The following is an 11,427-nucleotide window of genomic DNA, read 5'->3' on the forward strand; positions in this document are numbered from 1 at the left end:
TTTGAAAAAAAAAAAAAAACCTTTTTTTTCCCGATTTTTTTTCCCCCGATCTCCGATCTTATAAAAACGGCCATATCGGCGGCCGATCCGATCACGTGATCGGGCAACACTACTACTTACTGTAACTTCCTGGTCCCAAAGAGATTGTGTTTGGCAGCAAAATTAAGACAAAGACATACTGCTCTGCTACATGGTGTATTTTGTTTCTGTACAGTGAACACATAACATAATAATGATGTAAAGGCACAAAAGATAAAGCCTACTGCAGCATCATAGACAAAACAATATATTGATATAAACAGTCTTGGCAGCACATAAGCAGAGCCACAAATGCCACATTCAATCAGAGATTAGGCCCACCTATTATTACTGTATGACTAATATAATTATGAAATGTTCTGTAACAACGCTTCTATTCCAAAATATATTAAAACATATCATTTAATTTGAACAAATGAAAAAAAGTAAAATGACATTTAAATGACTTGACTGACAATAAACGGGCCCGATCAAGATGTACAGAATCAGCAAATACTGATACAGTACATTTAAAAAAAATAAAGAACAAAACAAAAATGTGTGGTTCAGCTCAATTACACACTTTCTGTCCAGGTTTCAAGACGTTTATTTTTAATGCGGGTTGTCCGATTGACCTTTGTTTGATAACAGGACTATGTGACTGAGCACTGAATTACATGTATTTGAATTTTCACATGTATATTGAGTTGCACTATGTCTGCAAATGTTGCAAAACTAGAATTCTCCATTGCCAGACTCAAGGACAGTAAAATATCCTCAGTGTTAATTTAACCATGTGTAAATGCTGAGAGTTGTCTGAACTCTATGAAGCAGCTGAGTAAACATCTTAATGCTGCACTTGAAGTGAAGCCCATTTCTTGTTCCCACGTACAAATAAACATGCAAGTGAAACAATGCATCAATTAAATAAATGGAAACAATTAAAAGCCCAACCAATAAAACGGTTTAGATGGTACACACATGGTAACAGAATATTGTCAGCAAATATTCTAAAATGAAAAAATGAGACGCTCCAAAAACTGTTACTTTCTGTTCATTGGTATGCACTGTGATTCTTTTTTCCCCGCTCATGTCTTTAATACGTTAATTATTCTTATAATTGTAATCTTATATCTAATTAGTTTTATGCATCTTTTCTTTAAATGACCCATTTCTCTACTTTGTCCAATAGATGGGGTCACTTAGAAAGGAGGGAGGGGGTATTGGCCTGTAAACAACATTGGCACATTTTTTATTTTTGTCACGTTCTGTGCAAATAAAAATAAAAACATACATTTAAGATTGCAAACTAAAATTGAAAGGAACATTTAAGGTTAATGTATACTAATCTATATGACAAGCTATTGATCCCAGAGGAATTTGACCTATAGTCTCGAGTAGCCAGACAACTATTCCACAATCTCCAAATGCTATGTAGAGTCTGGAACTACGCCTCCCGAAATCTGAGAGAGGAAGCTGGGGTTTCTGTCCACAGAAATATATCTTAAAATATCTTTAAAGTAATCTTTTTTACTTCCATTTCTGCTAAGCAGCAAGCTATATATTGTCACTGTCGGGCAGAAACCTCGTATCTCCCGAGTTTCAAATTTGTACATTTTTCGCAAAGTAAAGCCCTGCTTCATCATACAAGGCCATGGCACAAAAGTAGTGAAAACAGCCGATCTACAAGCCCACAACACCTCGCGGTGCGGCGTTGTGTGCTTGTAGATCTGCTGTTTTCACTCTTTTAAATCACTTTTAAAATGATAAATACAAAACAAACGGTTTTGAACATACAAGGTTTCCACCCGACAACGACGATATGTAAAGATGATTTTGATTTATATTAGGACAAATCTGTGCGACTATAGAAGATGAAACGGAAGCGTGGAGGAGGCGGCTTCACATCCGCTTTATCATGATCAGAGCTTCCGTTGCTCCAGTCCAGACAGTATGACTGGAAGCATTTAACCCATTTAGAACGGGTACACATTTTGTGTATCATTATTTTATGCTTTAACTATTGAAAAATAGCAGATATACAAGCTCACAGCGCGGCACCGAGTGCCGCGCTGCGAGCTCGTAGATCTGCTATTTTTGAAAAGTCGTGGACATTAGAATTTTGACCCGATTCTATAAGTGTCTTTTGAATCCTTCTAATTCTAGGCCTAAATGGGTTAAACATTGTGGGAGGCAACAGTCTGGCCACGTGAGACTACATAGCAGCGTGCTGCTGCTGCTGCTCTGGCATATTGGGGAGCATTTAGGATTCGTTGTCTTGCTCACTTCAACAATTCAACACGAACAGGAGGGGCCGGGGATCGAACCGTCGTACTACGGATCATGAAACGGCACGACTCAAACTTCTCAGCATCACAGACTCAAGGCCAGAGCAGCCACACCTATGAAGACGAGCAGGGAGACTATTGTAACAGCTTTGGAGAGTCACTGTTCCTCTTTAAAGACCCCATTCTAACAAAAAACACTCAACCCTATAACTAACACACAGTCGTTTGTTATTTTCATCAGTTTAAATACTTTCAAAACAAAGCCATATTATGATGTACCATTAAAAATGGACTCCAAGAACAGGTAAATTAATAATATTTTTACATCTTACCTTGCCTTGCCAAGATCGGTTTGCAAACTTATATGATCAATTCCATAACTAATCAAACTGAGTGTGAGAGAATATACATTCAGTTAGCGGACTGACATACAAACTAACAACAAAGATATTCCAAAATGTGTACGTGTTTCAGCAATATTTTGTCTAAAACCTTCTTTCCGTCTCAGGCATGTGATTGTACCTCAAGCAATACATGCTTGCAAAAACATGTTTTTTTCTTTACTATGCATGAACAGAAAAACAAGGCTCTAGACCTGTACAGGCAATAGCAGACTGAGAATATCACCAGTCGATGATCTTTGGTAGCCTTCAATCTGCTTCACAATAACTTAAATTAACTGGCGTGTCCTTTGTCAAAGTATACTTAGTTTAAATTATACAATTTATTTTGTATCACTATGAACGGTACCTTTACCTTGCAGCACTTTTGAACTGGGAATGTTTATATGCAACGGAACACTGTGACTATTTGTCACCAACTTTTGTTCTTGCGACCTGCAATAAGGTGTACAGATCGCATTCCAATTTAAGGTGCTCTGGCAATAAAAAAAACACAGCAATGATTTTGATGAACTCTTTCAACCACCAGATTGCTAGTCAGTAAAGTAACTCACAGACTCATCCTGAACACACATAAGCAATAATACACTCGGGGGGATCATGCTGTACTGTGAGAAATTGGCACTGGTGTGCTGTGGTCGACTGGTCGTAGGTACAGAGATCAAAGGGAAACCCCTGCCAGCCTGGAGCAGGTCCAACAGCATGTCTTTCTGCGAAGGCTGCTGCTCTCGACACACAGAAAGCACCGGGAAACGTCATGTGAGATTTAGATGCTCCTCTTTGCAAAAAAACACAGACCTTTGTTGATCCCATGTGGGGAAATTCAATTAAATTCAGGTTAAAACAATCACTTTGTGTTAACCTTTAAAGTCCATATGTATTGGCCATATCAACTCTGATGTGTGGCCCCACTGGTAACACACAGGATATGTAACGTTGCAATGATAGCAGTCTTAACAAAGACCTATAGCAGCACTGGTCAGTTAGCTGTATCCCAGAAGGACTAGTATATGGAACATGGGATGGCTGTAGACTATAGGTTCTCATTGGTTGGAAGACTCCAGCAACATCACCTTTCTCACCATTCTAAACGAATGAGCCAACTAAAAACACAGCATTCCTTTTTTCTTTTAGCCATGTATGTACTACTGATAAACTGGTGTGAATGTGTAGGGTCTTGCATCTCTGAGGGTAGCGCCAGCATTATTCCTGCTCTCTCTCTTTCTCATTAGCTAGATAATTCTAGCACCATGCAAACGGCCTCTGCTACAACAGGCTCCTCTGGAGGAAGTAATGCGAGGTTGCCCAAGGGCGTTGCTGGTCAGTGTAGTCCTTATGGCGTGTAGCATTTGTGATGCTAGTCTTTCGTTTGCTAGTCGCAAAGTCCTCATATGTTTGCCACGGTTCCAGTTGTCTAAAACATACATAATTTAATCTAAGCACCCTCCCAGTAGAACAAGGGATGAGGGGAGGGGCAGGGCTCCAATGCCGTGGATGCTGTAACATGGTACCTGTAGTCTTTTAACAGGCTGTGTGAGTGATATTTGTAGTCACTGGTTCTGTAGCGGCGACCAGGGTTCCAGGGGGTCCCCGGCATAATGTCTGATAGTTAGGAAGCAAATGGACCCTTACAGGTCTGTAACTCAGAGAGCGTACAAATGGGAACCAAATGGACCCTTACAGGTCTGTAACTCAGAGACTGTACAAATGGACCCCATTTGGTTCCATTTGTACACTCCCAGAGTTACGGGATACCAAACTAGAGGTATTAATGCATACCAAACTATAGGAGTCCTTGAAGTTACACAAAGCAGCTCTAGTATATCCTCCTGGTGGTGTAATCTAGCACCATGCTAGCAGCTCTAGTATATCCTCCTGGTGGTGTAATCTAGCACCATGCTGGCGGCTCCCAGTAAGGCAGGCTCCTCCAGGTCGGAGGTGAGCACCTGGATGCTCTGGGTGGAGTAGAGCGCCCTCTGCTGGATGACACGCTGCACAGGCTCCTGGTAGTAGGAGGCCAGCACGCCCGACAGGATCACCATGGACGGGTTGACGATGTGCAGGATGTTGACGATGCCCACGCCCAACGCTGTGGAGGCTGCCAGGGAAAAACAACAACAACGAGAAAGAGAGATAATTGTACATTTTTTTCACCTATGGATCATCTGACACAATTCACCCTTTGTTAGCCTCCTGGTTGGTCCCGGACTGACCAACCAGCAGGCTTTATCTGCCTTGTCCCGCCCTGGTTCCGCCTTTTTTATGTTGAATTAGCTAAAACATAATTTTTGGAGAAATAAAAACATTTAAAAACACTATGCTGCCACTGAGCAGCTCCAATTGACTGAAACAAAGTTTGAAATTAGAATTGAACACACAGAATAACAATATGAAGCAACTGAATTAACATGGCAGTGGATGGAATGTCCCACTGAATGTCCCACCAAGACACAGCAACCAATGGGTGTGGAGAGGGGCAGGACAATGGGCGGGATTGGCAAAGAGTGAATTAAGACAAGTTTGCGCGTGCGTGCGTGTTAGGGCTTCCGCTAGGGACGAATGTGCCATACCAACACCTCGTTCCAGTAGCAGCGCTTCTTTCCACCACTTTATCATTAATTGCACTGCGCTGTTTCTGTGTTAACCCTATGTTATAGTTTTGTAAAGTATGTTTTATAGTCGTGCAACGGTGTCGCTTGCCAAAAAGAACAAGTAGAGTGACTTACACAGCGTCGTGAGGAGTCTCTTTTTGGTGTGCTTTAAACTAGACAGAACTAGTTTCTTGTTCAACCTTTAAGTAGGAAGGCTATATCCGCTTTTTAAAGGTCAGTGCCTTTCATTGATGAATGTCATTTTGTGACATCTTATATTACATTTTAGAACTGTAGCCAGCGGTTTTTGTTTGTTTGGTAGACTCACAGGACCAAATGCAGCACTCCAATTGGCTATAACGTCCGCCCAGTCCAGGGGATCTTAACGTCCGCCCAGCCCATGGATCTGTAACCCTACACCAGCACATATAAGCCTGCAAGCAGCTGTTGTCACGGTTACAATCCAGCACTCCAATTGGCTATAACGTCCGCCCAGTCCAGGGGATACTGTTCTTAACCGGAAGTGCGTCCGGCCGTCAAATATGTCCGACCGGAAACGTGCTGCGGCACAATAGTTCCGCCACAATAGTTATTATTTATTTATTTTTTTATTTTATTTTTTTTACTTTTTTTTTTTAGTAAAGTAGCGGGCGTGGACTCTAGATGTCGCGAACCTCTAGTGTTGTACAATTTACAGCTGTGGTAGGAGTAGATTTGAACATGATGGCAATGTTGCCTACAGCTGATGTGATCAGTGCATCGACTGATCATGAATGCGCCCCATTTCACGCCGGCCTCATCCTTTGTAAATCCAATGGTTTCAGAAAATGTGGTGAGCGTGTCTGATTCGCAGCCACTGCGCAGGTGTATGTGTGTGTGTGTGTGTGTGTGTGTTTGTGTGCGTGTTCTAACCTGTGTTAAGGACAGCTGCAGCTTTGGAGTTGCCCTGTTTGGCAGCGTTGATGAGGTGAACAGCAGTGACCGGCTCCACTAGTTTGTCGTCCGTCCCGTCCACTTTCAACTGCTCCTCTGGAGAGCACACACACACATACACCAGAAATTATACGTCTCGCTCTCTCACAAATTGTTTTCAGCCTCTCTGTAAATTCATAAAAGTGTAAACTTCCAAACACTCGTAGTTTGCATAATGCACACTCTCTTACCGTCGTGCAGCCTCTTGGCCTCTCTCTGCAGGGCCATCCCAGAGGCGTAGGCCTCGATGCATCCTCGGCTGCCACACATGCACTCAGGTCCGTCCAGGGACACCATGACGTGGCCCAGCTCCGCAGCGCAGAACGTGCTGCCGTGCACCAGCTCGTTGTGCTGGACGATGCCTCCTCCGATGCCTGCAGAACACAGAGGATGATTATTACAGGACCAGTGATTCTGAATCCAACCAGCTTGAAACCCAAAGGGTGATCCAGCTTTTTCTGTGGTTGGCCCCAAAAATTATGGAACAGCGTTGCATTTCCTGTTAGATCTGACTCTGGATTCTCTGGACTTTTTTTTTTTTTTTTTTTTAACAACACTTCTCCCTAGCTTTTAGAACCATGTCTGGATTCATTTTACACACACCAGTTGTCGTTGTTTCTTTTATCTTGCTATTCTGTTATTGTACACTGTTCTAATCAATATGGTTTCAGGAGCAGTACAGGGACAAATGTGTCCGTGGCAAAGACTTGGCCTTGATCTATAAGCTAACAATGTATCACGTATCACTGCATTTTACCATGTTACATCTTTCACCTAATGTTGGACAAAAACGATGTATTTCGTTGCTGTCGGGCAGAAACCTCTTACATCTCCATTTTTGAACTTTGTGTTTTTTCGTAAACTAACACCCTACTTGACCACACTATAGCGCAGGGTTCCCCAATGGGCAGCCCGCGGGCCATTTGCGGCCCGCGGGGGGCTACTGTCTGGCCCACACCAACCCCAGTAATAACGGTGGTATAAGAGCAGCAACAACACTAGTATATTGTCGTTGTCGGCTGGAAATCTCGTATCTCCAAATGTGTACGTTCTTTCGCAAATCATACAAGGCCGTCGCACAAAAGTAGTGAAAACAGACGATCTACAAGCACACAACGCCTCGCACCGCGAGGCGTTGTGTGCTTGTAGATCGGCTGTTTTCACTAGTTTAAATATAATATTATATATATTTATAAATTCAAAACGAACGGTTTTGGACATATAAGATTTTCACCCGACAACGACGATATCTGAACCGTCGCTGGAGTAGCGGGAACGCCACCGTCGCCCCCTGCAATGTTGTGGCCCTCAGCTTGGTACCCTAGACATAATTCGGCCCTTGGGGAAAACTAATTGGGGAACCCTGCTATAGCGTCACACAAATGCATCATAAGTAGCACATCCACAAGCTCGAAGCGACGCCTTTTGAGCTTGTAGATCTGCTATTTTTTGCTATTTTCCAAAACATTTCATTAATTCCTTTTCCAGGCCTGGAAAACACTTTTTCTAATTAAAAAATATTTCTAGTAATTTCATGACCGTGGGAGCCCTGGCAAAACTGAAAACGACATCCCGTCCTTTCCTTCCTCACCGGTTCCGGTGATGATGGCGGCAAAGTTCTCCACTCCCTTGCCGTGGCCGAACTTCCTCTCGGCCAGTGCGGCGCAGTTTCCGTCGTTGTCCACCCAGACGGGCAGGTGCAGGGCGTCCGAGATGGGCGTCCGCAGGTCCACCGACGACCACTCCTGGATCAGCTTGGTGGAGTGGAGGACCACGCCCTCCTGGGGGTTGACCCGCCCCCCCGTGGACACGCCTGGCCAATGGAAATGGAGACTGACGTTAGAGGAGGAGCTAACCCATTAATCCCACTATCCCAAAAAAATAATGTTTCAGTGGTGCTCAAACCTTTTCATGTCAAGGACTCCCAGAAGTATATGTATTTTGCAGCGAACCCCCCCCCCCCCATCTCAAAATATATATTTTTCCAGGGACCTCCCAGAAGATTTTTTTCCCCTGAAATAGCAGATCCACAAACTTATAGCTACATTATGAGCTTGTAGATCTGCTAATTTGGAATAGTCAAAAGTGTACAGCTAAAATCAAAAGTGACACAGATGCTTTCCCAGTGTTTATGTGTTAAGCTCAAGAAAAGGAAAATTCCAAAAACCCTTTATGTAAACATGGCTGAAACATGACTTTTGTTTTCTTGTTTGTTTCATGCCTGTAACCCTTGAGTTTTTTCTATTTTTCCAAATAGTTATCAACTGAAAACCTCACCGAAAAACTAGGCCAAGTCCATAAAAAACTCTTATGAAGCAGCTGACAGACAACACTGTCTCTGACCCTAGACATTATTACCTGAACAGTGAATGAATGAAAAATAAGATGTTCTCCATCAAACCAGTGCAAAAAGTGTAAACATAACATACCCACTCCCAGTATCCTGCAGTTGAGACGCACAGCGTCCAGCAGGGCGTCTCTACACATCTGCAGGATGAGCTGGATCCTCACCTCATAGGTCTTAGGGTTGGGCTGCGTGTACTTCTTCACTATCTTACCCTGGACAACATGGAGGAGGAGAGGTGTGGAGAAGAGGACACAGCAAGTCAGTGAGGGAGGAACAATATTCAACCCATTGATTAAGACCTGAGGGCCGGGTTAGGGTGGTTCTCAAAGGACCCTCAAAATGATATGTATTTGACAGGCAGACCTCTCCATCTCAAAGCTAGGGACCTACTCCAGAAGCAAAGATTTTAGTTAAAAATATGTGTGTATTCAAAAACGAGCACACATTTTCATGATTTTTGAGTAGTCAACCAATGTGCTATATATAGCTCAAATCTAAAATTACAGAAGATGCTTTCGCAGTTTTAATGGGTTTATTTCTGACCTTGAGATTGATCTGCGAGGACATTTACTATACCTGGACAGAAAGCTTACCTTTTTGTCAAACAACACAACAGAATATTCAAATTAAACAACCGTCCCATGCAAGAATGGCCTGTGCCTGTGTGAAAAGGCTGGTGGGGACCTTTCACTCTCCAGTCAGATGAATTGAGGTCATGCAAATTAATATGGTCATAGAATTGAGTCAGAAGACCATCCATAGCCACCACTCCCTGGTTCATGGTTATATAGGGAGTTGTTTTATTGTTTATCCGGCTTGATTTGACAGTTCAGGACATTATAAATTGGCAACATTTTGAGGCAGCGCAGATAGGAGTAACATCATTGCTACAAAAAAACGTACCTTTAGCAGATGTTATAGTTCCTAGGAGCAGTTCACCCAAACACAAATCTTTCTTATTGTGAAAGCTATTTATTGTTTTGGTTTTGGTGTGATTTCTATGGTTGCTTTTTATCAGCAGTTGATTCCTACTGTGATGTACTGTATTTTGGAGCCCAATGGAATTCAGCAGTGTGACCCAGTTACACAGGATAATCCACACATTTTCAACAATTTCACTGAGAACTACTTTTTTTTTTTTTTTTTTTTTTAAGATTTGTTTTTGGGCTTTTTTGCCTTTATTGGATAGTACAGTGAACTGACAGGAAACGGGGGGAGAGACATGCGGCAAAGGTCGTCCGGATCGGGAATCGAACCGGCTACGCCGCCAGGCATCAATGCCTATATGGTATGCGCTTAGACCAGTAGGCCACTGGGCGCCCCGAGAACTACTTTCTACAAAAAATGTTGAGATGGGTTATTTTCAAATTGTATTGTCCATTGTATTGGGCATCTGGAACAATGATATCTCCAAAACTAGGACAAGTCACACCAAAACTGTCTGTATGGACGAATAGCAGAGAATGTATTTTCTTCTTTGTATTTGGGGTGAAGCGCACCTTTAAAGTGTATTATTAGTGAACAGAGGCCCTTATCAATTTATCAATACTGGTTATCAATACTGGTTATCAATACCAGTCACATGCGGTGCCTCAATAAGCTGCCTATTTGCTATGGTCCTGAGGTTTGTTGTCAGAACAATTAAGTTCATAAGGAGGAGGTACCTGACAGTGGTTTACTGTTACACCAGGCTCCTCAGCAGCCAGAGATACAGTAGGTTCCTACAGCCAGCAGAGAACCCAATGAGATCCTAAACACTCACACCATGACCAGGGATAATAATCACCTCTGATTGGCTGGGAATTCCCCATGAAACAGTTTTCCTGCTATAAAGTTTAATGCTACAATCCAGGAATTATTTTAAAGAATAGAATGTTATTTGAACCTGTCTGTATGGTTGAGTAACTAGTAAAGCCAAATGAGAAAAAGTGTTGTCACTTGATCACGTCTGTGTGCAGTCTGTGCACATCTTTCAATGATAACAGGTTGAATTGAGGTTGTTAAATTGACTATTTTGTCCAAAATGTTAATTATTTGGAAAATGGTCTTAAGTAAAGTAAAGTATTTGTGATTAGAACATGCTTGAACATTTGACAATTAAGGTCAAATATATATTTCTACAATTGCTAGAATCCCTGAATATCCAATCATTTTGGCATAAACAAGTTGAAGGGTAGATGTAGGTCTGATAATGATGATGTACCAACCCGTGCGTGTTCACATCATGTATACTTTACATTACTTCAGTACTTAGTTAACACTCAAACATTTTCCATCCTGTTGTTGTAGCACCGCCCAGGCACCACTACAGAGTGTGGATGGGAGCATGTGACGCTGTGGAAAGCTAGAAGCAGAGGAAAGCTATTTTTTTCTGCAGAAGAATTGAACCCTGTGGAGCAGTGACTTTCACTTCCGGGGTATCGCTGCATGCCTTCGTCTCCTAGCAACTGAGGATCGCTGGCACAGTACAGAACAGCAATATTAATCAGATTAAGAGATCTCTGTCTATGGCACAAAAGTGCCTACTTTTGAAAAAACTGAGGTCTCCATCTATGGCACAAACTGAGTTAACATTTTTGGTCAAAACAGCCAATTTTACATAGAGTGCCCACTCTTCCTGCGTCCCTCCCCCAACGTACCCTCATGCAGACGATGGCCACGCGGAGATCTCCGTCTTTTAAGAGATCTCTGTCTATGGCACAAAAGTGCCTACTTTTGAAAAAACTGAGGTCTCCATCTATGGCACAAACTGAGTTAACATTTCGGTCAAAAAAGCCAATTTTACATGGAGAGTGCCCACTCTTCCTGCG

At 42.5% G+C, this 11,427-nt stretch overlaps 1 protein-coding gene across 5 annotated transcripts in view; it reads right to left on the reverse strand.

Moving 5' to 3' along the window:
* Positions 1–199: 199 nt before the first annotated feature.
* Positions 200–11,427, reverse strand: part of gne (glucosamine (UDP-N-acetyl)-2-epimerase/N-acetylmannosamine kinase) — a 52,392-nt gene continuing 41,164 nt past the window's right edge. For all 5 annotated transcript variants that reach the window (XM_080721357.1, XM_080721358.1, XM_080721355.1 and 2 more), the window contains exons 10-14: positions 8,700–8,829; positions 7,862–8,083; positions 6,462–6,644; positions 6,211–6,327; positions 200–4,805 (exon numbers count right to left, since the gene is read on the reverse strand). In XM_080721357.1, the coding sequence (XP_080577483.1) occupies positions 4,570–4,805; positions 6,211–6,327; positions 6,462–6,644; positions 7,862–8,083; positions 8,700–8,829 (888 nt within the window). In that variant the 3' untranslated portion in view covers positions 200–4,569. The remainder of the gene's footprint in view (positions 4,806–6,210; positions 6,328–6,461; positions 6,645–7,861; positions 8,084–8,699; positions 8,830–11,427) is intronic.

The sequence above is a fragment of the Nannobrachium achirus genome, assembly GCF_963921795.1.
Source record: "Nannobrachium achirus genome assembly, chromosome: 3".
NCBI lineage: Eukaryota > Metazoa > Chordata > Actinopteri > Myctophiformes > Myctophidae > Nannobrachium > Nannobrachium achirus.